The sequence below is a fragment of the Suncus etruscus genome, chromosome 20 (genome assembly GCF_024139225.1).
Source record: "Suncus etruscus isolate mSunEtr1 chromosome 20, mSunEtr1.pri.cur, whole genome shotgun sequence".
NCBI classification, from domain to species: domain Eukaryota; kingdom Metazoa; phylum Chordata; class Mammalia; order Eulipotyphla; family Soricidae; genus Suncus; species Suncus etruscus.
Genome location: NC_064867.1, coordinates 36,995,200 through 37,020,597, shown reverse-complemented (window position 1 = coordinate 37,020,597; position 25,398 = coordinate 36,995,200). Strand labels below are relative to the sequence as shown.

Genomic DNA, 25,398 nt, shown 5'->3' with positions numbered 1-25,398 from the left:
AACGCTGCAACCCCAGGAGGTGCTGCAGTGAGGGGCTGATACGGGCAAGTGTTCACTGTCTAGCATGATACCACTCACTTCCCACCCGCAATTCCCAAACAGACAGGCACGCCGAGTTTTTTAATAAAAGGCTTTATTTGTGAACCACCCCTGACTGCTCTGGGCGACCTCCCAGCTCTGTATTCAGGGACCGCCGGGGGACCATGCAGTGCGGGGACAGAAGCAAGTCTACCCACCTGCACAGCACTGAGCAGAGCACTGAACTCTCCGGCCCTGGGGGTTCGATTCCTGGAAGTGTAAGCACTCGGCATCTCCCAAGCACTCACGGTGAAAACTTGGCCCAGGGCGAAAGGACTTCCCAAAGCACCAGTCAGGCACTCCCACACCCCTCAATGTGCCCTCACAATCCTGTTCCCTTACAGAGTGGGGGGCGGGTGCAGAGAGGTGACAATTCTTGTTTCAGTGTCCCGTGCCAGACCTGGGCGGTCAGTGGGGTGCAGAGTGTACTCCAATTAATGCATGGCACGTATGCCGAAACAACACTCCATCTGTTACCCCTAAGTCATGTGGTTCAACCCTGTGGTATTTCTATAGATTCTCCTTTCAGAGAAAACAAGTGACTGCAAACCAGAGTCCTACCCATAGGCCCTGGGATACATTGAGGCCTGGAAGGGCCCAACGGGGCAAGAGTGGCCCGTTGGGCTGGTTCTGGCCATTGGGACAGAGGAGCCACCAGCGTGGGTGATGAAAGTCCCTTTATTAAGAGTGTCATTCCGCCTGCCCTGAAGATCAGACCCCAGCAGCCACAATAGGGGCAGGACCAAGAGGAACGTTATACCAAACTGGACAATAAATGGCGAGGACGCTTCTTCCGGACGGGACTCACTAATGAGGTGTAGACGACACCAAGCTACCCCTATGGACACGCACACGTGCCCTTCACAGATCATTCCAAGCCCCGCCTGGAGTCGCTCTGGCACCAGCAGAGCCTGCGGCAGGTTCTGGAACAGAAGTGGGCCCAGGTAGAGCCTTGCTCAGTGCAAGCACTGGGGTATCTATCACCCATGGTTCCTCACCCCTCTGGAAAAGTGCCTTCTACAGGGATACTGGTCCCCAAAGAGGAAGAGTTGAGCAGCGCCACCGTGGGCTGCTCTAGACTGTCTGAGAACAGGGGCAGGGCAGAGGAGCACTGGTCCCTGTTCTGGGGTATGGGGAACCTTGGCAGGCCATTCAAAGCTCTGGATCAGGGTCTGAGAGACCTCACTGGACTTGGGAACAGCTGTGCTTGGGTCTCCCCGAGATGACAGCCAGGTCACCTGTCCTGGGGCTGAACCCCTTCCTGGGCTCCAGAGGCGCCTGCACTGGGTATCCGCTGGATCCGACCACCCCTGGCCATTCTCACACTGAGGCATCCTGCCTGGTCCCCCAGCCTCGACCCCAGGGGGGCAGTTTGGCCACAGGTGGGCAGATTTCACCTCCCTGCCCAGTTGGGCAACAGGGATTTGGGGTTCCCATTGCCTCCTCTGGGCTTTGATTTGCATCTTAAAGCAGGGTCAATTCTGTACCCCATCCCCTGGGGTCACAGATGGGCCAGAGCACTCATGGGGAAGGTCAGGATTCTGCCAGAGTCCAGGAAGGGTCCAGAAGAGGCTGACAGGGGCGACCAGCTCTGTCCTGGGGCACCAGCCCCCCCATGTTTTCTGCTCATCACTCTGGTGGAGGCTACTCATGCTGGGGGTCCGGAGGCAGCCCCCTCCTCTGCATCAGCCACCAGAGAAGCAGCGTACGACACTGCTGGGAAATCTGGGGGGGGGGGGGATCCTAAACCCCCACCTCACGTGCACACATGCCTCAGCTCCAAGCACTGCCCGCCAGGCGAGGAGGAGGAGGAGGAGGGACAGGAGGAGGAATAAGGGTGGGTGACAGGGACCAGGCCAGTGGGTAGAGGGGAGGAAAGGATGGAGTACCCTGTTCAGAGGTGACCTGCAAGTTCAAGTTACGCAGAAAATTATCAAAGAGGCAAAACAGTTTCTGCCCTTGGCAGAGGCCCGGGATGGGGGAGGGGACGCAAGAGGAGGGGTGCACCCCTCGATGCCACATCTGCACCCCTTCCCCACGCCCCAACCCTGACAACAGGGCCGAGAAATATGTGCTGTACAAAACAGGCCGGTGGGGGCAGCAGCAGGGCAGCAGCGGTGAAGGCTCTGGCCTGGACAGTCCCCGAGGGCAGTGGCATAGCCCCGGGGTCTGCTCCCTTGGGGCACCTCCGAGTGAGTCCTCCTGGGGAGCAGGGAGCGGGCTGGAACCGGGGTCCAGGGGCCCATGGGCCCGACTCCTGGTGCTCTGTGAGGATGCGATGGCACCATCATCAGCCAAACACGGCCCGGAAGAGTCCTGGTGTCCGGGCAATGTCTGAATGAAGTCTGCAGGAGGCAGGGGCTGAAGGCGAGAGTACAAAGCCAGGTGGGAGCCGGGGCCTGGCTGGGAGCGGCACCACCTCCCCTGGATGGAGCCACCGGCCACAGGCCAAGCTACGGCTCAGGAGAGGCCAAGGAGTGGGGTCCGGCCCCCTGAGGCCAGTGGAGGGCAGGAGGAGGCGTGGCCCCGGCACCCGACCTCTCCACCAAGCCCCAGGCTCGCAGACAGCTGCAGGTGAGTCCATGGATGGAGTTCGGGGGGCTCCCTCGACGCCTGAACAGGGAGTGCGAGGGCAGGAGACAGGACAAGCTGGAAAGGTGTGAGCCTGGCCTTCAGGGTCCCTGGGAGTGTGCGACGGGACAGGGGAGAACCCCCCATCCAGAGACGTCAGCCCCTGGCCGCAACACGGAGCTGACCGTGGAACCCACGAAATCTGAGAGAGAGAAGTGGAGAAAGTCAGCGACTGTCACCAGGCCCCCCAGCCCGCCACCCTGAGCCCATCGCCTTGGGAAAAGGATGCCAGCCCATCTGACTTGATCCTAGTGCAGGCCGAAAGCCCCAGTGGCTGAGGGTAAGCAAATCAGAGGCCCCCTGGGTCCTTTGGGCCTTGCACCTCAAGGTGCTTGGAGCCCCCCTGAGTCCTTCGGGTCTTGCACCCCAAGGTGCTCTGGGCAGCAGAAGCAAAGCCCAGGCAAAGCCTTGGACCTGCCTTCCCAGAAACTACCACCAGGAGGGAGACGCCACCCTCAGCCCCAGGGAGGAGTCCTGCATGACTGGGGGGCCTCAGGCTAGGGTGAGCCCCAAAAGGAGCAGGGAACTGGGTATGGGAACTTAGGCTGGGACTTGGCCAGTCAGCACCTCCAACCTCCATGCTACTCCCTTCTGGGGACTCTGCTCATGCCCCAAGTTGTCAGTGAATGAAAAAAAAAAAATCCAAGAGGGTCCCTGGCACGTGTCTCCCACAGTTTGGGGGTACCTTCCCCTGTTAAGAGGCCTGTGGGCCACCTCTAGTGTGCAGGTGTTCTAAACTCCATGTTGGAGGTCACCAAGTGTCCATGATAAAGAGGGGGCCCTGTGCAAAGGAGACCCCCATGAGGCACGATGGACGCAGAGCCTAAAACAGCCCGTCAGTGACTACAAGTGGCAGGAAGAAGTGGGGCCAAAAAGATAGCACAGCGGTAGGGCATTTGCCTTGCATGCAACTCATCCAGGACCGGCATCCCCATACGGTCCCCCGTGTGCCTGCCAGGAGTGATTTCTGAGCACAGCCAGGAGTAACCCCTGAGCACCGCCGGGTGTGACCCAAAAACCAAAAAAAAAAAAGTGGGGGGCCAATGAGACTCAGTTTCTGCAGCCAGCCAAGGCACATCAGACACATGGGTTTATCTGCCCACCACCAGCCAAGCACTCCGGGCCTATATTCTGGGGGCTTTGAGGGTGCCCGTGGGAAAAGCGAGCTCTGAACGGTGGTGCCACATTTATCAGACAGGCATGTACCCTGTGATCCAGGACGAAGCATGGTGGGTAGGTAGCTTCTTCCCCTGCCGAGTACGTCTGGAGGCTAAGTTCCCGGACACTTTTACAGGGATGTGCTCTAGCACCTCGGAAAGTTGCGCACCCCGAGGCTCTGCCCTTCACTGTTTTAATGTCGCTTCACACACCCATACACGCCTGCCAGGTGTGTGCAACCTAATATGTAACCTAACCTACCTATAGCCAATACTCCTGGCTCCCCCTTCCATTTCAATCAGACCCCCACCCTACCTTGTTTCTCGTTTCTTGGTTGGTTTCTTGGGATTTCTTGGGGTTGTTTCCTCTGCTACATCAGTGGTGTTTGGGAGGCCGTACAGTACCAGGGATCAAATTCAGGCCCTCCGACCCCCTGCAGTCCCTCCCTGACCCTCACTTCGTTGGCAATGTGAGACGCCCTCCGAACCCCCCTTGTGCGGTGCCGAGGTTCTCGGGGCCACTTCATGGTGGTGCTAAGGGACGGACCCACCATGTGCAAGGCGAATGCCTCCACTCCATGCTCCCCACTTGGTTTTCTCAAAAATTCCTTTGTGTGGGGCTAGTGCCATAGGACAGCGGCCTGGTTCGATTCCCAGCAGCCCCCAAAGGGTCCCCCAAACCCTGCTGGGAGCGACCGAAGAGCCCTGAGCACCATTGGGTGTGGCCCCCAAAATAAACCGAAACAAGCAGTGCCTATGGCTGAGGGCGGCTTGGGTTTTTGGTTTTTGGTTTTTTTGACTTCATAAAGATACTCCTCTCGTCTTATGGAACATGATTTTATTCCTTTCGATCGGTCGCAGAGTTGAGTCCCTTAAGTTCCAGGTAGACGGAGGCTCACTCAGGCAGGGCCCTGCCCTCCAGGGAAGGCCCCACATACCCACCCGCTGCCCGCCAACCACTCGGGTTCAGTTTGATACTTTCCTTGGCCATCTCTCCAGTGAGGGTGTTGAGGATTGTTTCCTGGGCTCCAGACCCCCGCGTCTGGATGGGTGGGATAATGCCCCATTATGGTCCAGGGGGTCCCACCGTCCGCTCGGTTTCCGATCTCAGCTTCCTCTCGGGGACTCTGAGCCGGCAGGACCCGCCCAGCCCCGCACTCGCCTTTGTTTTCCGGCTTGAGCTCTTCCTGCAGGAGGTCGGTTTGCCGGTTGCCCAAGACGAAGGCGAGGAAGGACAGGATGAGGGCGTTGAGAATACCGATGATGGCCAGGATGTAGGCCCAGCGCACCGAGCAGTCCCCCAGTGAGTACTTGCCGGTCCTGGCCCCGCACATGTCCCGAATGGTCTCCGAGTCCCAGCCGTCGGGGAATATCATGCAGCCCAGAACAAGGCACAGAGCTTGGAAGAAGGAAAGAGGAGAATGTTAGACCATAGCTGGTGGTGGTGCCTGGCATCTCTCTCCCTGCAGGTTTCCAGCCTGCAGGGGAAGGGCAGTTGCAGCCCCAGTTCCAGGGCCCACAGAGAGAGGCCTTCTCTCCTCGCCTGGACTACCTAGAGAGACAGAGCAAACCCTGCCTGACGCCTCCCTTTTGTGTCCCAGCCATGCTCACCCTCCCTCATGCTCAGTGTTCATGATTTTGCAGATCCAAAGGTCAAACCCTGGGCCCAACACACACACACACACACACACACCACACACACACACACACACACATACACACACACACGTCAAGTGCTCAGTGCTCTGCTGCAGAACTCACTCCATCTCCAGAAGCAATGAGAAACTGCTTCCAGCGATTTTTGGGGAAAATGGACACACACACACACACACACACACACACACACACACACACAGCAAGTGCTCAATGCTCTGCTGCAGAAATCACTCTATCTCCAGAAGCAATGACAATTTACTTCCAGCATCTTGGGGGGAACAAAAATGGGGACCCATTTACCATGGGGGTGGGGAGGGTACAGCAACATAGAGGGGCCACACCCTCCCCGGTGCCCAGGGCTGGCTCCTGGCTTGGCACTCGGGAATCCCTGCCAACTCTGCATTCGGGAATAACTCCCAGCTCTGAGCTTGGGGGAGACCCTAGGTTGGTGCCAGGGATGACCCCTATGGGCTGGGTGCAAGCCAGGGCCTTCGCCACTGGACCCACTGCACAAAAGGGACCCCCTCAAATTTTTTATTCCAGGAGGCTGGAAGCGACTTCTCCTTCCCAAAGCTCAGCAGTGCGAACCAGACTGACTTGAGACACTGGGAGGCCCGGGCTGTGCTGGACCCCTGCACCCCATTATTGCACAACAGGCCAGCAGGGAGGCAGCAGTGATGGGAGCCCAGGGCCTGCAGAGCAGCTCAGGCAGGAGCAGGGTCAGAGGGCAGGGGGCGTGGCCCACACCCAACACTCCGGTAGCTGATTGGCTCGCGGGAGCTCACGGCGCAGCCAATCAGAACCAACGCGGCTCTGCGGGGGCGGGCTAAGGGTTTCGGCGCAGCCAATCAGAACCAAGATGGCTCTGCAGGGGATGGGGTTTCCGCGCAGCCAATCAGAACCAAAGCGGCTCTACGGGGAGGCTCCGCGCAGCCAATCAGAACCACAGAAGGTCTGCAGGGGGTGGGGACTCCGCGCAGCCAATCAGATTCAAAGCGACTCTGCGGGGGACCCGCCCACGACCACAGCTGGCTCCGGAGGCCCCGCCCTGACCTTGACCCCCTGACCCTTGACCTCTGACCCCGTGCCAGGCGGTGCAAGCCCCAACCCTAGAGAAAATGAGCCCCCAGCAGAGGAGAGAAGAGGAGAGGACCCCACCCCCGGCCTCCCCATCTGCCTCCGCCCCTCCGTACGCCTGGCTGGTGCATCCCGTCGCCATGGCAACCACATCAGCATCCCAGCCTTGGGCCTTGGCTTTTGCAAGCAAGCAAGCAAGCAAGCAAGCCTTTCCCTGCACCCAGCACGCTTGGGGCTCTTTCCTGGGCACCTCTGCATCTCCCCAAGCACGCCTCGAGACACACACACACACACACACACACACACACACACACACACACACACACACACACACCAGTTTTGGATGGCCCAGAGACACATCAGCATCAGTTACATCAGGGCTTCTGAGCCTTCAGCTGGGACCTGGCCCAGTGGGGTCACACACTCACTCACACACACACACACACACACACACACACACACACACACACCCATCCACCCAGGGCCTGGACATCCGTGCCCTGCTTCCCTTGCCTGTCTGGAGCTCCTGGCAGTGACATGCATGGCACACTGTTCTCTGCACTCTCTAGCTAGCTCTATTGCTCGCTGGCTCCCTCCCACCTCCCTCACCTTATTCATTCTTCCTTTGCAAATTGGCCAGATAAAGGCGGTGGGAGTGGCTGGGGTTCAAAGACTACAGCAAATAGTATAGCCAGCTACATGCAGGGGCCCGGAACCTAGCGGTGCTCATGACCAGTTCTGGGACTCACTCCTCCCTCTCTGGCTTCTGTGGATCTGATCTGAAGGTGACAGTGGGACCCAGAGGCAAGGAACCAGGAGCAGGGCACCCCTTGGTGGAGAAGGGTCTGACCTGGCCCAGTGGGGTTACACACACACACACACACACACACACACACACACACACACACTGAGGCCCCCAGTTTTGGGTGCCCCAGCTGAGTGTCTGGAGACACATCAATTACATCAGGACTTCTGGACACTCAGCTGGGGGCAGAGGCAGAGGTCAGACAGGAGGCAAAATGTCCCAGCTGTGGCACCAGCAAACCACAACTCAGTTTTCTGGATGCTCACACCGGCCTGCTCTCTAGGCCTGGACTCAACAGTGAATAATCAGGCTTGCTCTTCCTGGAGGGACTCTCCACAGGCTTCCCCCAGTCACTGTAGCCTGCAGTGGCAGCCCTGAAGGCCATTGGGGGAGCTAAGCGGGGTTAGATGGGGCACACAGGAGGGAACACTCTGGCCCCTGCGTGTGAGGGCAGAGCAAGCCGGCTTGCTCTGCTGGCACCTGGGTCTTGGAACTTCCAGTCTCCAGAACTGGTCACCAAGTGCGTCTTGGCACTGCCCCCCCACCGTGGGACCCACCTTATGAACCCCATGACCTGGCCCTAGGTTGCCCACAGAGGAAATTTTAGGGGTCTTACAGGTTTAGGGACTGGGCCTGCAACCCCCCCCAAATGCCTGAGGCTCTGGGCACCTAATTCCTGTTTGTGGCAGGACCAGGAAAGAACCTGGAACCCCAAGTCTGGAAGTCATTCACATCCCCCCTATAGAAGCAAGTGGCCTGTACCCCTCCTCAGCCACTCCAAATGCAAAAGTGGGCCCCAAAGGCACAGTCTCAGCAGGACTACGACCAATAACCAGTACCTGACTCCACCTTGGAGAGTGAGCTGTGCAGGGCTAGTAGAGCGGGCACTGACTGGTACGTGGGAGTCCTGAGGGCCCAGGAAAGAGCCGAGGGCAGTTAGAACTCAAGATCAAGGCCATGGAGGTAGCTTATACAGGAGGCACTTGCATGCAAGGGTGAGGTCCTGAGTCCAATGCCCAGCAGGAAAAATGGAATCTGGTTGTCTCTGTTGTAGTGACTGAGGTGGGGACAGGGTTGCCCACATGGGAGGCTGATTCAGATTGTAAAATCTCTGAGCCTTACACAAAAGATCCTTGTCCATTTTTGTAACTATGTCATACTTCAATAGAGGTTTTGAAATAAAAGCAGAGAGGGGCCAGGTGGTGGCGCTGGAGGTAAGGTGCCTGCCTTGCCTGCGCTAGCCTAGGACGAACCGAGGTTCGATCCCCCGGCGTCCCATATGGTCCCCCAAGAAGCCAGGAGCAACTTCTGAGCGCATAGCCAGGAGTAACCCCTGAGCATCACAGGGTGTGGCCCAAAAAAAAAAGAAAGAAAGAAAGAAAGAAATAAAAGCAGAGAAATAGATTTTTTTCCTTCCTTCCTCCTTCCTCCCCTCTCACCTACCTCCCTACTTCTCTTCCTTCCTCCTCTTTTCCTTTCCTCCCTCTTCTCTCTCTCTCTCTCTCTCTCTCTCTCTCTCTCTCTCTCTCTCTCTCTCACCTTTAAACAAAGGCTGAGTGCCATTGCAACAGGCATGAATGACAACAGTTGCTATTGGCTGCTTGCAAAAGGTGCTGGGAAACCAAGGGAGAGGCTCAGCTATGCAGGGGAGGGAACAGGACAGGTGTGAGGACATAACTGGTACAAGTGACCTATAAGGGGTGGGACAGTGACTATGCTTCCATCATGCATTTGCAATGCTTCTAGAAGGATCATCTACGTAGGAAAACCAAATGGCCGACACCAGGGAGGAGAGAGACTCGCATGAACTGTGTGGCACCAGATGGCCCATTGAGGCAGGTAAGGGGGTGAGGGCTGAATGCTCGGAAGTGACTGGAGCCTGTGACTTCCATCCACTTGGGTAAAAAAATCAGTAAAGCCAGGAAGAACAGCTACGGACAGGGCAAGTGCCACTCTCAGGAATCACAGAGACAGCACAAGAGGAAACTCTTGGACTGCTTGTGACTGGACTAGCCAATTCCTAGAATTTATCCTAAGAAAAGGTTCATGGACAGGTTGTAGTATTTATTCATGAAGATATCATGATATTGTCAGAAAGGAAATGGGAAGGGAAATAAATAATGGGTAATAAGGCTATTAAAAAAACATACAAATAAATCGAGGGGTTGCCAGGAGCTGGTCCATACCCAGCAGTGCTCAGGGCATAATCCTGGCTCTGCTCAGGGGCCACTCCTGGCAGGCTTAAGGAACCATATAGAGTGCTGGGAATCGAATCTGGGTCAGCCGCATGCAAGGCAAGCCCCCTACCCAAATGTAATTTTATTTTGGAGGGAAAAAGCACAGAGCAAAGAGTTAAAAATAAAGTTCAAAAAGATAGTAGGTGGGCCCGGAGAGATAGCACAGCGGTGTTTGCCTTGCAAGCAGCCAATCCAGGGCCAAAGGTGGTTGGTTCGAATCCCGGTGTCCCATAGGGTCCCCCGTGCCTGCCAGGAGCTATTTCTGAGCAGACAGCCAGGAGTAACCCCTGAGCACCGCCGGGTGTGGCCCAAAAAACCAAAAAAAAAAAAAAAGATAGTAGGTACAAATTTGATTCCTATCACTCCATATGGTCTCCCCCAAGCCCATTAGGAGTGATCCCTGAATGTAGCGTCAGTAGTTAGCTCTGTGCACTGACATGTATGACCCAAAAACCAAAATTAGGGCAGGAGTGATAGCACAGCAATAGGGCATTTGCCTTGCATGCAGCTGACCCAGGACAGACCTGGGTTCCATCCCCAGCATCGCAGAGCCCGCCAGGAGCTATTTCTGAGCACAGAGCCAGGAGTAAGCCCTGAGCACTGCCGGGTGTGGCCAAAACCAAACAAACAAAAAAAATTAAGAATAAAGAGTTAGGGAAAACCTGTCATCCCAGGTACTACACTGAGTCCCTCCAGCTGGGCTCTGTGAATTGATCCTAGCACAGAGACACTGGGCCAGCAATCAGGGTTACACAGCAACTGAGCTGCTTCTGCAGTGGAGCAGAAGCAAACTCAGTCCAGTTGATAATCAGCACTGATTATCTGTGATCTTCAACCCCGGGGAGTCGAAAAAGTGCTCAGTGCACAGTAGCTGAATGTCTGGGAGGCCACAGGAACCAGGGGACACAATGGGGCATGGAGAGAATGGAGGAAGAATAAAACTGAAACAAAAAGCAATAGCACAGCGGGTAGGGCCTTTGCCTTGCATGCAAACATCCCAGATTCAATCCCCAGCATCCCATGTGGTCCCTGGAGCCTGCCAGGAGTAATTTCTGAGTACAAAGCCAGGAGTAACCCTTTAGTGATGCAAGGTATGACCCCAAAACAAGCAAACAAACAAAACTACTGGGGTTCTCAAGTGGGCCAGCCATGTGTTCTCCTGCTCTGTGCTTTTGGCCCAACTCAGATTTCAATCCCTACCCACTGAGAGGGCTGAAGACCAAGAGCCAGGCTGAAACCAGCAGCCACCCGGGCTTAGAGGCGGGGTCCAACTCCTGGGGATCCTTCCACAGAGCCCAGGCCACAGAGAAGGTGACACTGAGCCCCTGGGGGGGTGTCTGTCCTTAGACTCCTTTGCCCCAAACTCAGCCTGATCCTGGCAGAGAGCCCCTGCATCTCACCTCCGAGAAGGCGCCCAACCTCCCTGTCAGAACATCAGAATGGGGCTGGAGAGATAGCACAGTGGTAGGGCATTTGCCCTGCATGTGGCTGACCAAGGAGGGACCCGAATCGACTCCCGACATCCCATATGGTTCCCCAGCCTTCCGGGGACGATTTCTGAGCGCAGAGCTAGGAGTAACCCCTGAGCGCCACTGGGTGTGGCCCAAACAATCAATCAATCAATCATAAAAGTTTAAAAGAAAAAAGAACATCAGAAAGGTGAACAATATGTCCCAGGTAAGCCAGTATTTAACTCAGGGTCCAGATTTTATCCATGTCTCCACAGGTGTATCATAGCATCTATACAATCCCTCGCAGCGCTTTTGTTACAGCAAAATATCTTTAATCAAGTTAAATACTGATTAAAGCAATGAACACATACAAGCATCCAAAACTATATCTGGGGCCAGGGAGACAGCCCAAAGGTTTAGAGCGCAGGTTTTGCATGCGGGAGTCCCGGCTCAGTCCTCAACATTGCATGGTTATTGGGAGTCTCTGAGAGCTGCCCTTGAAATACCTCACACCCAAAGATAACCCCCTAAAGCATATTAGGCAGTTCCTGGGAAACACCTCACAGGTCTGCTGCAACAGAGAAACATGGGGTCTGCCACTTGTGGCTATGAGAGAGAGAGACCTGTTCTTAGGGAGCCCAAATTTCAGAGAGGCGAGTTTCACCTGCTACCAGATAGAACTCAGAAACTCAGAGCTGGAGCAGTGGCACAAGCAGTAGGGTGTTTGCCTTGCACGTGGCTGACCTAGGATGGACATTGGTTGGATTCCCAGCGTCCAATATGGTCCCCCAAGCCAAGAGCAATGATTTCTGAGCATAAAGCCAGGAGTAACCCTGAGTGACACCGGGTGTGGCCCAAAAACATACCAAAAAAACCTCACTCCATATGGAGCAGGGCACAGGGATTGTGCTGTGGCATCTGCAAAAATAACAGGAAAGGGGGGGGCCGGAGAGATAGTACAGCAGTAGGGTGTTTGCCTTGTATGCTGCCAACCCGGGAGGCTTTGATTCCCATCATCCCATATGGTCCCCCAGCCTGCCAGGGGCAATTTCTGAGTGCAGAGCCAGGAGTGACCCTTGGGCACTGCTGGATGTGGCCCAAAACCAATCAATCAATCAATCAATAAAGTTTAAAAAAATGACAGCAAAGGCAGCATGACAAGCACAGAAACCTGCTAAGGAGTGAGACCCAAATGCTACCTAGTCACACAGCAATCGCCACAGGACAGGCAAGATGTGCAAAGGGGGACCCGGAGAGATAGCACAGCGGCGTTTGCCTTGCAAGCAGCCGATCCAGGTCCAAAGGTGGTTGGTTCGAATCCCGGTGTCCCATATGGTCCCCCGTGCCTGCCAGGAGCTATTTCTGAGCAGACAGCCAGGAGTAACCCCTGAGCACCGCCGGGTGTGACCCAAAAACCAAAAAAAAAAAAAAAAAAAAAAGATGTGCAAAGGGACAAATGAACCAGCACAAGGGTGCCAGACCTCCCACCCTACTGAGAAGAGTGCAGGGTCAGTGACAAGGCCACAGAGCCATGAAGAAGAGGGTGACATCCCCTCCACTCTGAACAAGAGGAACCAAAGACCAGGAAGAAAAGCTAAAGCTGGGGCCGGGCGGTGGCGCTGGAGGTAAGGTGCCTGCGCTAGCCTAGGACGGACCACGGTTCGATCCCCTGGCGTCCCATATGGTCCCCCAAGAAGCCAGGAGCAACTTCTGAGCGCATAGCCAGGAGTAACCCCTGAGCATCACAGGGTGTGGCCCAAAAACCAAAAAAAAAAAAAAAAAAAAAAAGCTAAAGCTGTAACACCTGGAAAGGAAACTACGGAGAGGGCGAGCAGTGGCGCAAGCGGTAAGGCATTTGCCTTGCATGCACTAACCTAGGACAACAGACTGTGGTTCGATCCCCCGCATCCCATATGGTCCCCCAAGCCAGGAGCGATTTCTGAGCACAGAGCCAGGAGTAACCCCTGAGCATCACCATCAGGTATGGCCCAAAAAACAAAAAAAAAAAAAAAAAAAAGGAAACACAACCTTGAATCTGAGAGAGATTCTTACACCAAAGGCACAGACGATCAAAAAGAAGACACCAGCCTTCCACGTACTTGAAAGCTCCGTGGTCAAAGACACCATTTCGCTTCAAAGGAAGAAGAAAAAGGAAAAGAGGTGCAGGGACTGTAAGAGAATAGTGGGGAGTCCAATCCTGGGTAAGGAATTCAGATTGGTTTCCTAAGAAGAACTCTCACCACTCAATAGTAGAGAGTCCCCGAAAACAGGGAGCAGAGGAAGACGGAGCGAGAGTAAAACAGGCTGAGCACAGAGTGTACATGTGCGAGGCCTTGGTTTGAGTCCCAGCACACCTGGGCATTGCCTCATCTTGCCCTCCCCCCAAAAAAGGTGGGGTAAAAGAGCTAAATGCATAGTTTTCCAGAGGATAAACAAGCTAGCCAACAACAGAGGAAAAGTTGCTCCATGCCACGAATCATTGAGGAAACGCCAATCAAAATCACAATGACACACCTTGTCAACTCCATAGGCTAGCTATAAACAAATGCCAGGTAACGAATAATACTGACATTTTAATAATAAAATTATAACCAGAGAATTTGGTGTTTTCACAGGGCTTTTACCATCCTTCCTCCCTCCTGCCCTTTCTCCTTCCCTCACTTCCTCATTCCTTCTTCCTTTTTATTTCCTCTCTCCTTCCTTCCTCCTTCCTCCTTTTCCTCCCTCCTTCTCTCCCAACTCCTCTTCTTCCCTTCCTCCCTTTCCCCTACCCACTCCTTCATTCCTTCCTTCTCTCCCTCCTTTCTTTTCTCCTTTCCTCCTTCCTTCCCTAAAGAAAAAAAGAATAAATCATAGGGGTCAGAGAGATAGCACAGCAGAAGGACATTTGCCTTATACGCAGCCAACTCATGATGGACACAGATTCGATCTCAGGCATCCCATATGGTCCCCCAAATCAGGAGCGATTTCTGAGCGCAGAGCACCACCAAGTGTGGCCCAAAAATTAAAAACAAAGAAGCAGGCCCAGAGAGATAGCACAGCGGCGTTTGCCTTGCAAGCAGTCGATCCAGGACCAAAGGTGGTTGGTTTGAATCCCGGTGTTCCATATGGTCCCCCGAGCCTGCCAGGAGCTATTTCTGAGCAGACAGCCGGGAGTAATCCCTGAGCACCGCCGGGTTGGCCCAAAAAACAAAAAACAAAAAAAAAAAAAACAAAAAAATAAAACAAGCAAGAAAAAAAACAACAATGAAAGAATAAGTCACTGCCAGGTAAGTGCCAGGTAAGCTGGCTGCAAAGAAATCTCAGTTATGGGCCCCTCCACAAGGATGGTGTACCCCTAGGAAAAAGAACACAGCTACCACATGAGCCAGCACACCCGGGACCCGCTCACCCCAATATCTGTCAGGGAGTGATGGCTAGATGAAGTGAGGTCTGTGGTACCAGCAGTGTGCAAGAACAAAAGCTTGCTACAGAGGTCACAAGAGTCATTGGCCTTGTTTCCTCTCAGAGAAACTTCCAGGATATAGTATGCAGGTCTGGGGGTACCTCCGTGATGGGGGAGAAAGGGTAGGGGAAGGTTAGGGTGAGAACTAGGGGGCATATGGAGATAAGGAAGATACCCTGGAATTCAGGAAGCTCAGTGCATACACAACTCTGACTACAGTACTCTAGAATTAAATAATTAATGATGGAGCTGGATGGAGAAGGATGGAGGCCTTTGTTCTTAGGCCCCGGCCACGTGGCTTTATCCCCCATCAACCAGCGGGTCTGGGGTCCAGGAAAGCGACGGGTATTGAACTCACTCACAGGCAGGCATCAGGAAGCATCAACTTTATTCATGCCCTATTCACCACATGTGTGTGGCCTATCTCATAACCTTTCAAGCACTTGCTATTCTTAGCCCTGCATCTTAATTCCTTTCAGCCATCTTCCTTTGACCTCCATGCTGGTCAAAGACCAAAAGGTGAGAGCCCCTAATCCCCTGGGTCAAAGGCTTATCTACCTATTCCAAGACCCCTCCCAGGAATAGGCGGGGTCTTGCAGGTAAGGTCAAGTTACCCAGGGAGAAAGGGTGGGGGATGAGGCTTCACAGTACAACCACACTGAATTGTGGGACATGACACATGGATGAACTCTCTTACATGGCAAGTGGCCGATCTGGTTAGATCTCTGGCACTAGACATGTTCCTGCACAGGAACATGGGTCACTCTTGAGCATGGAGCCAAAAATAACCCGGGTCTGGGGCTGGCGTGATAGCACAGCAGTAGGATGCTTGCCTTGCACGTGGCCAACCCGGGACAGACCTGGGTTTGATCCCCAGCATCCCATAGGATCCCTCTGAGCCTGTCATGAGCAATTTCTGAGCACAGAGCCAGGAGTAACCACTGAGCGCTGCTGAGTTGACCTAAACTCCCTCCCCCCCCCAAAAAAAATACACATTTTCAAGCTTGTAAACCAATGTTATTTCTATAAAATAAATGACTTTTCAAAGAATAATAAACTCATTGGTGCCCCAAGCCTGCCAAGAGCAATTTCTGAGCGCAGAGCCAGAAGTAACCTGAGCAATGCTGGGTGTAGTATTCCCAAAATAAAAATAAAAACTCCAATATAATTTTTTTTTTTAGAGCCAGAAAAATAGTACAGTGAGGAAGTCGCTTGCTTTGCACACAGCCAACCTGAGTTCAATCCCAGGCACCATAAGTGATCCCCTAAACTGCCAAGAATGATTCCTGAGTGCAGAGCCAGAAATAAATCATAATCAATGCTGGGGTGGGGGAAACCACTGACTTGGGCAGAGGTCACACCTGAGCACGGTCACAAAGAAGTTACCTTGGGGCCGGGCGGTGGCGCTGAAGGTAAGGTGCCTGCCTTGCCTGCGCTAGCCTTGGACAGACCGCGGTTCGATCCCCCGGTGTCCCATATGGTCCCCCAAGCCAGGAGCAACTTCTGAGCACATAGCCAGGAGTAACCCCTGAGCGTTACAGGGTGTGGCCCCCCCCCCAAAAAAAAAAAAAAAAAGAAGTTACCTGCCAGTTCCATCAGCCTTGACAACAATGAGAGCCTCTGAGACCTCAGCTCAGACCTAAGCCCAGGAGGACCCACCCCCTGCTCCCAGGCCCTGCCTGATTGCTCCAGACCACATCCCAGTGCTTCCAGCCCATGCCCCAGTTGTTGCTCCAAGGTTGTTGCCACTTGCAAAACAGATGCTGAAATCATGTTGCTCTCAGCTAAGTTTGGGGACAGTTAGAGCCACAGAGATAGGATAGCAAGCAGTGTCTGCTTTGTAAGTAGCTCACTCTGGTAGAACCCTGGGTACCATAGATGATCCCCCAAAATCCTCCAGTAGTAATCTCTGAACACAGAGCTAGGGGGTCAGCCCTGAGCAATGCCAGGTATCACCCAACACACACACACACACACACACACACACACACACACACACACAAAGTTCAGGTGCTACCATCTTGCAAGGTAGTCAATACTTAGATGATAGGCAAAAAGAGTCATTTTAGGGCCGGAGGGTGGCGCAAGCGGTAGGTCATCTGCCTTGCATGCTGCTAACCCAAAAAACGGCTGCTGCGGTTTGGTTTGATTCCCTGGTGTCCCATATGGTCCCCCAAGCCAGGGGCGATTTCCAAGCGAATAGCCTGAAGTGTCATCGGGTGTGGCCCAACAAGGAAAAAAATGTGTTATCTCTACTTGTTTCTCTTCTCTCTGCCTGGGGTTTCCTTGCCAGGGCAGTCTCAGAGCCCGGCCGACCAGGCTGGGTGACACGGAGGAGCACACTGTGGAATTGTGGGGGACAAGGTGGGGAACACCCATAGGATTCGGCATCCTCCCACCTTTGAATTACTAATATGCATGCAGTCACTGCTTCAAAAGGGAATGGAGAAGCCTAGAAATTTCCTAGACTACCACAGAGGCCCACTGCATGTCGGCTTCTTGCTCCTCTCCCACTTCTGTACCCCAGCGCCCCCCAAAACACCCCTCCAACCCTGGCTCCCCTCCCCATTAAAATTGAAATTTCGGGGGGCTGGAGCAGTAGTGCAAGCGGTAAGGCATCTGCCTTGCACGTGCTAGCCTAGGACAGACCAAGGTTCAATCAGCATCCCATATATGGTCCCCCCAAGCCAGGAGCGATTTCTGAGCGCATAGCCAGGAGTAACCCCTGAGCGGCATCGGGTATGGCCCAAAAACCAAAAAAAAAAAAAAAAAAAAATTCAAACTTCGTTTCCCCTTTGGGGCAAGACTAGAAGATCTTGTGCCCCCAGCACTACGCAGGGGTATCCTCAGATGACCACTCAAGCCACAGCCAGCTCCCCATTAATTCTCCTCTTCCACTGTCCCTGACCTCACACACCTTCCCTTTCTTCAGGGTCCCCAGGTCTGGGGCAGGGAAGACACGTAGGCGGCATCTGGTGGGCTCAGTGCTTCCAGGGCACCTGGTGTGTGGGAAGAGCAGATTCCAGAGACCTTTGATCACCCCAAGAAAGTAGCTCCCCCACACCCCATAGGGCTCCCCACAAGCAAGCCGGTCCTCCCCTGGACCAGACCCAGGGCTGAGTGTTTGCTCAGCCTCTTGGCTCCTTTATCCCACCTCCCAAACAGGTCTACTGTGTGCAAGGCAAATGCCCTACCACTGCACCATCACTCCGGCCCCTCCTCCTCCTTCTTCTTTTAAAAAATGTTCAATCACAGTGTTTAAATAAAGATAAAAAAGAAAAAAAAAAGAAAAGAAAAAATGTTCAAAACTGGGACCAGAGAGGTAGCACGGAGGTAAGGCGTTTGCCTTGCATGCAGAAGGACAATGCTTCGAATCCCAGCATCCCATAGGGTCCCCGAGCCCCCGAGCCTGCCAGGAGTGATTTCTGAGTGTAGAGCCAGGAGGAACCCCTGAGCGCTGCCAGGTGTGAACCAAAAGCAAATAAAAAAATTTTTTTCAAAACTTATTTAGATACCATGAAATTATAAAGTTATTCACCATTGGGGTTCAGGCATAGGGTGCTTCAACACTGATTCCTCTCACCAGTGTCCTTTGTTTTTCCCACCCACCCATCTGCCTCCCTCTGCAAAAGGCACTTTTTAAAATAAGCTTCTGCACTGTGGTTTGCAGCACTGTTGCTGAGAGCGTTTCGTGCGTAGCCTTCACCCCTTTTGGCATCCCTCCTCCGCCACCTCCTGGATGAAGGCTTCCCTTCACCGTCGACATAGCCCGGTCCCTGTCCTCTGCCCTAGCACCCCACTATCTCCTCCCCCACAGCATGTTTCCTACTGAAGACCAGTTCTTTTTTTTTTTGATTTGTGGGTCACACCTGGCAGTGCTCAGGGGTTACTCCTGGCTCTACACTCAAAAATCACCCCTGGCAGGCACAGGGACCATATTTTGAAATCACTTCTGGCAGGCTTGGGGAACCATATGGGACATTGGGGAGTCAAACCACTGTCCATCCTAGGTTAGCGCACGCAAGGCAGATGCCCTACTGCTGTGCCACCGCTCCAGCTCCTAAAGACCAGTTCTTATGTCCTTTGGTTTCCCTTGTCTTTGAGAATTGTCATTTCAGGGGATGAGGCGATCGACTCAGGAGTCTGAGTCAGCCCCTTCAGCTCTCTCCGGCCCCAAGCAAGTCATTCTAACAGACAGACATGCAGAAGTGCCTGAGAGGGACCCTGGATGGTCATGGGGAAGGACAAGCACAAAGAGATAGAGACACCCCCCCCCCCTAGGATCCCCAACACTGATCCCTGTGTGAAGGTGCCTTTATAAACCCTCCCTCCCTCAGGCCTTGGGCTTTCAAATCTGAGCCCCCCATGGGAGAGGGGGGGAAGAGAGAGAGAGAGAAAGAGAGAGAGAGAAAGAGAGAGAGAGAGAGAGAGAGAGAGAGAGAGAGAGAGAGAGAGAGAGAAGAGAGAGAGTTCTAAGAAAGATTATAGACTTGTCCAGAGTGGTAAAAACCAAGAACACACATTTCAGTTTAAGATTCAGGGGACCCTGTCCCCCAAAAAATCGAACAATATGCCCCCAAAACATAGTCTGAATGCCATTCTTTGAGCCCGCAGGCAAAACCACTCAGGCCTGCAACCAGACATATGTAAGTTCTAGAAACCCCAAAATTCCTCTTCATTTTACTTTTTTTGTTTTGTTTTGTTTTTTTGGGTCACACCCAGTGATGCTCAGGGTTACTCCTGGCTCTGCGCTCAAAAATCACCCCTGGCTTGGGGGACCATATGGGACGCCGGGAGATCGAACCACAGTTCGCCGTAGGTCAGCAGTGTGCAAGGCAAACGCCCTACCACTGTGCCACTGCTCTGGCCCCTTCATTTTACTTTAGTATTGATTTAAGCCCAGTTGCTCTAGGCTTCTTAGTTGTTTTTTTTAATATATAATAAATTCAATTGAATCATCACGAGATACAGTTACAAAGCTGTTCAAGATTTTCACTCATACAATGGCCCACACCTTTCACCCTTCACCTTTCACCCTTAACCTGTGCATATGTCCTGTCGCCAATGTCCCCAGTTTCCATCCCACCCTCCCCACTGCATACCTCTGTGGCAGACATGTCTCTCCCTCTCTCTCCCTTGCTCTCCTTTAATTTTCCTTTGAGATACTATCATGCCTATCACTTTTGTTTTTTTTGGTTTTTGGGTCACACTCAGTGACACTCAGGGGTTACTTCTGGCTATGCGCTCAGAAATCGCCCCCCCACCCCCACCCCCAGGGCCGGCGAGGTGGCGCTAGAGGTAAGGTGTTTGCCTTGTAAGCACTAGCCAAGGACCACATACATCCCATATAGTCCGCCCAAGCCAGGGGCAATTTCTGAGCGCTTAGCCAGGAGTAACCCCTGAGCATCAAACGGATGTGGCCCGAAAAAAATATCGCCCCTGGCTCAGGGGACCACATGGGACGCCGGGGGATCGAACCAAGGTCCATCCTGGGTCAGCCACATGCAAGGCAAATGCCCTACCTCTGAGCCACAGCTCTGGTCCCCATGCCTATCACTTTATCTCTTTTTAATACCCAGTTCTCATCCAGAGTGATCCTTCTCAACTATCCTTGTCATAGTGGTCCCTTCTCTGACCTCACTGTCCCCCTGACTATTTGTGGCATTTGCTACCATGGTGCTCTGGGTTTCTCCCCCCGAATCCCCTTAGGCCACACCCAGCGGTGCTCTGGGATCACTCCTGGCAGTGCTTGGGGAAATCTAAGTGGTGCCAAGGGGGGAAGCGGATTGGCACTGGCCAGGCCGGCACCTGCCCCCCACCCCGTTGCTGTCTTCAGGCCCTGCTATGAGTTTCTGTCTTGGCCACTGACAGGTCACTGCTTGCACCCCGAAGATCTGAGGCTTGGGGGGTGGGGCTGCAGAAGCTATAGTCACAGAGTAGCTGAGACTCAATGAGGAAGTCACTCCCCAGCAGCCTGGAGCTGTCAAGCTTCCCAGACCCTAAAACACTTATTTGGGGAGGGGGGGTCCACACCCAGCTGCGCTCAGGGGTTACTCCTGGCTCTTCGCTCAAATATCACTCCTGGCAGGCTCAGGGGACCATATGGGATGCCGGGATTCGAACCACCGTCCGTTCTGGATTGGCTGTGTGCAAGGCAAACGCCCTACTATTGTGCTATCTCTCAGACCCCCCCCCAAAAACACTTCAATGAGAGTTCACTTGAGGGAAGGGATGCAGCCAGGATTCCCCACTTTCTGGTTGAATAATCAGGTGAAGAGGTCACTGCAGAAGCCCCAAGGGGCTGAAAGAGATGTTCCAAATGTCCTCACCCAATGGGTGAGTACCCCATGGAGGAGAAAACAGATGCCTACCAAACCCCATGTTGGAACTCGGCTGGGAAGTTTCTGGCCTCCTAAGAGGCACCATTAGTGTCCAGGGCTCCATCCAGGGCCGCTTTATCAAGTAGAGTGAGTCAGTCAAATATCAGCAAAATGGGTCGAATTTCCTCCCTCTGCCAGCTGCCCCCAGCCAGCAGGACGGTGGCATCGAGAGGAGGAAAGAACAGTGACCTGGGAGTCTTTATCCTCACCAACATTCCACAGGGTTCCCAGAACCTCCAAAAGTAACCCTTGAGCACAAAACAAGAGTGAATCCTGGGCCGGAGCAGCAGCACAAGTGGTAGGGCATCTGCCTTGCGTGCACTAAGCGAGGTTCGATCCCCCAGCACCCCAGATGGTCCCCCAAGCCAGGAGCAATTTCTGAGTGCATAGCCAGGAGTAACCCCTGAGCATTACTGGGTGTGGCCCCAAAGCTAAAAACAAACAAAAGAGTTAGTCCTGAATACTGCCTCCCCCAAATAAAGTGGGGGTAGGAAGGCAATATTCTATGGAGCTGATATCTGAGACCCTCAGTTTTAGCACAGTGTGGGGGTTAATGGACAGTTCCCCCAATGCCCAAAATTAAACTTTTGTGGTTCACAAAAATGGGGAAGGCCCCAGAGGTCACAATTCCACCCTTCTTCAATTCAGGACCAAAGTTTCCATTCAGCTCCATTCTTGCCACCATGAAAATACACAAGGCGGGCCCGGAGATTTAGCACAGCAGTGTTTGCCTTGCTGATCCAGGACCTAAGGTGGTTGGTTCGAATCCCGGTGTCCCATATTGTCCCCCATGCCTGCCAGGAGCGATTTCTTTTTTTTTTTTTTTTTTTTTTTTTTTTTGGTTTTTGGGCCACACCCGGTAACGCTCAGGGGTTACTCCTGGCTATGCGCTCAGAAGTTGCTCCTGGCTTGGGGGACCATATGGGACGCCGGGGGATCGAACCGCGGTCCATCCAACGCTAGCGAAGGCAAAGCAGGCACCTTACCTTTAGCGCCACCGCCCGGCCCCCAGGAGCGATTTCTGAGCAGACAGCCAGGAGTAACCCCTGAGCACCGCCGGGTGTGGCCCAAAAAACAAAAAAACAAACAAACAAACAAACAAAAAAACAACACAAGGCCAGGGTCCAGAGAGCATGGAGGTAGAGCATTTGCCTTGCATGCAGAAGGTCGGTGGTTCAAATCCTGGCATCCCATATGGTCCCTTGAGCCTGCCAGGAGCGATTTCTGAGTGTAGAGCCAGGAGTGACCCTTGAGCGCTGCCTTGTGTGAACCCAAAAAAAAAACATAAAAAAAAGAAAGAAAATACACAAGGCCACTTTCTGAGGACCCCTGAAAAAGAGAGACTATGCCCTTGAACCCTACCATTGCCCTCTCTCTCGCTTCGTCAGAGGGCATAAAAGACACCCCCCTATACCCAGAGGGGAGTCAGAGAGGTGTGAGGTCAGCCCCCTTAGAAGGTCCAAATTTTACCTCTTGTGGGAACAACTTTAGGGAGTTGGGGAAACTGCCTGGGGAGCAGCATTCCCTCTTCAAGTCCTTTCAGGGGCAACTTTGTTCGCGAGGGCTGTCTTGCATCCCATGGCAATGGTTACTGTCTTTTCTATACTAGACCCTCAGTGGCTTCCAACCATGTCTGAAAATCCTTCTCCCTGAAAGTGGGAGGGTCCCCTCGGCAACACTGGTCCAGAGAAACACCCCAAGTTCCAAAGACAGTTCCCCACCACACTCTGAATGGTGGATTAACTCATTAATAAGAAAAATCTTCTCTGGTTGCCTGGATAAAAGGACTCACTGCAAGCCAGAATCACCCCAGTGAGGGGCCTGAGAAAGTATTTTTTGCACACAGTCAGAATGGAACCTGGGTTCTATTCCCAGCATCCCATATCGCCCCCTGAGCACCTCCAGGAGTAATTCCTGAGTGCAGAGCTAGGAGTAACCATAGAGCATCACTGGATGTGGTCCAAAAATAAAAGGAAACTACTAAACAAAAATCCCATCCTGGTTTGGTTTCCCCACACCCCCCCCACTTCCAACTTTCTTTCCCTGAGGTTTTTTTCCTTCTCCTTCCCCTTCCCCAGCCCCGACCTCTTCCCTTCCAGCCATTAGGCAGCTGCCCAAGGTGCTGAGTCTTCAAATTTCACTTTCAATCGAAAGGTGGGTGGGGATGAAGAGAAGTCTGCTAATGGCTCCTGGAAAGTGGTCTCAGCAGATCTCTGCCTCCCAGAAAGCCCTTCTCTGGCTCCAAGGGGGGAATCGAATGTCTCCTTCAACTCAATACTTGAGAGAGTCCCCAGGGAAGGCTCACCCCCAAACGGGCAGAGTTCCAGAACCTTCCTGCATTCTGGGGTGGGGGTGGTGTCCAGCCAGTCCTACCTCAAATCCTGGGTAGACACTGCATACACCCTTCCCAATAGCACTGTACATCTGTTTTCTTTTAGAGACCACATCTGGCAGTACTGGGGGGGTCTATGCATGGCTGGGGAAGGAGCCCAAAGGTCCTGCACGCAACATCTCTACTCTAGCCCTTGGAGCATGTCCCTATCACACACTTTATTTTATGTATGTATTCATTTATTGTTTATTTATTTTTGGGTTTGGGGCCACACCTGGCAGTGCTCAGGGGTTGCTCCTGGCTCTGCGTGCTCTCACAGATCGCCCCTGGCTGACTGGCTAGCCGGCTCGGGGGATCCTATGGGATACCGGGGATCAAACCCAGGTCGGGTCAGCTGCCTGCAAGGCGGCTGTGCTATCTTTTGGGCCCCCTAACACACACTTTAAAGTACTTCCAGGCTAGTCTTTCTTTCCTTCTCCACTGTTTTATATTTTTTGCAGGCAAGCAAGGAAATAAAGTACCAGCAGGCCACTAGAGTTTCCATACATGTCCACCCTTCTCAAATTTCCCTTGCCAACCTAGATCAACCCTAAATCAGTCATGGCTCTAACATGTACATTCGGATACCCCATGCCACCTAAGGGCTGGAGACCCTGGATGCCTTTGGAATGGCATGGCATGCTCCCACAACTGCAAATGCAGCCCAGGGCCAACCGATGGGCCATGCTTTCTCTCCATTTCTCCCAGGATCCCTCCCAGAGCAAGGGGGGGCGACGGTCATCATCACTGGGGAGATGCACCAGTCAGTGCAGTTGGGGTGAGCAGCATGTCCAAGTGGGGAACTCTCCCAAGTACGGGGGGGGGGACTGCAAATAGGCCCCGGCCCAGCACCTGATCTAGGGTGTCCCACCTGTCCTGGTGGGTAACTGTTCCACCACCACACACATACACACAGGCCCTCCCCTACCTGCCAGGAGCTACATCCAGGCGTAGATGCAGTTGGGGTGAGCAAGATCTCCAAGTGGGGGGCTCTCCCAAGTAGAGGGGGGCTGCTGCAAGTAGGCCCCGGCCCAGCCCAGCCCCTGATCTAGGGTGTCTGTCCCCCACCCCAAGACACAGCCCGGCCCTCGCCTACCTGCCAGGAGCTGCATCCAGGCGCAGATCTTGTAGACCGTGGCCGTGTTGCAGAAGAAGAAGAGGGCGAAGCAGGTGATGCAGCCGAGGATGAGCAGCATGGACAGCAGCACGAAGAAGGCGGCCGCCTTGAAGGCGCCCGAGGGGATGGTGCTGAAGTCCGTGAAGGAGCCCCGGCAGATGAGCTCCCGGCCGGCCAGCCCGCTGCCCACGCAGTAGTGGAAGAGGCCGAAGTAGCCGGGCTTCGGGGTGCTCACGCTGTCGCCCACCCAGTAGGGCTGGATGAAGACCACCACGTTGATGATGGCGAAGCAGATGGTGAAGATGGCCCAGAGCACGCCGATGGCCCGGGAGTTGCGCAGGTAGTGCTCGTGGTAGAGCTTGGAGGCCTCCTGCGAGGGCAGCATGGTGCCCGGGGGCGCGGCCGGTGGGCGCAGGGGGTGCGCGGGAGCTGCGGGCCGCCTCGCCGGGCCGGCCCGGACTGAAGCTGACAGCTGCGGAGCAGCGAGAGAGGCTGAGCCCGGGGCTGGGGGCGGGGCCCGGGAGGAGCGGGGGCGGGGCCCGGGGAAGGGGGCGGGGCGGGGCTCTTAGGGCCAATCAGCGAGGCTCATCTAGGCAGGGGCGGGGCTGGTGAGTGAATGGGCGTGGTCTGGGTGGGGCCAGGGCCCTCGGGGTCTGCCAGGGACCCAATCGGCGAGGCTCATCTAGGACCCTGGGGGCGTGGTCAAAGTCCTGGGGCGTGGCCTGGGTTGGATAAGGGCGTGGTTTGCGGTCTTGGGGAGAGGCCAGCACGCTAGGGGCGTGGCTTAGGCCCTTAGGGTCTGCCAGGGACTCAATTGGCCAGGCTCAACTAGGACCCTGGGGGCGGGGCCAAGGCCCTGGGGGCGTGGCCTAGGCCCTTAGGGTCTGCCAGGGACCAGTCAGTGAAGCTCATCCAGGACCCTGGGGGCGTGACCTGGACACTGGGGGTGTGGTCTGGGATAGATAGGGCGTGGCCTAGGCCTTGAGGGTCTGC

The 25,398-nt window shown here is 54.2% G+C and overlaps 2 protein-coding genes across 4 annotated transcripts in view; both read right to left on the bottom strand.

Annotated features, from left to right (window-relative positions):
- The window catches only part of SRGAP3 (SLIT-ROBO Rho GTPase activating protein 3), a 434,101-nt gene that overhangs the window by 375,261 nt on the left and 33,442 nt on the right, over window positions 1-25,398 (bottom strand). The gene's annotated exons all lie outside the window — the stretch shown is intronic.
- On the bottom strand, window positions 1,049-24,910 carry LHFPL4 (LHFPL tetraspan subfamily member 4). Of its 3 annotated transcripts, none has more exons than XM_049766316.1 (3): window positions 24,385-24,910; window positions 5,029-5,265; window positions 1,049-2,851 (listed from the first exon to the last, which is right to left on the bottom strand). In XM_049766316.1, the coding sequence occupies exons 1-3, from the start codon at window positions 24,788-24,790 to the stop codon at window positions 2,751-2,753; spliced, it is 744 nt and encodes a 247-aa protein (XP_049622273.1). In that variant the 5' UTR covers window positions 24,791-24,910; the 3' UTR covers window positions 1,049-2,750. The 3 variants fall into 3 exon arrangements, with proteins under 3 accessions (XP_049622273.1, XP_049622272.1, XP_049622271.1); XM_049766315.1 differs by lacking the exon at window positions 1,049-2,851 and adding an exon at window positions 4,688-4,908; XM_049766314.1 differs by lacking the exon at window positions 1,049-2,851 and having other exon boundaries at window positions 4,688-5,265.

Coding starts and splice junctions, on each gene's coding strand:
- LHFPL4 (XM_049766314.1), bottom strand. CDS start 24,790: ATGCTGCCCTCGCAGGAGGCCTCCAAGCTCTACCACGAGCACTACCTG. Junction 5,266..24,384: donor CTGGATGCAGCTCCTGGCAG/GTAGGCGAGGGC, acceptor CCTTCTTCCAAG/CTCTGTGCCTTGTTCTGGGC.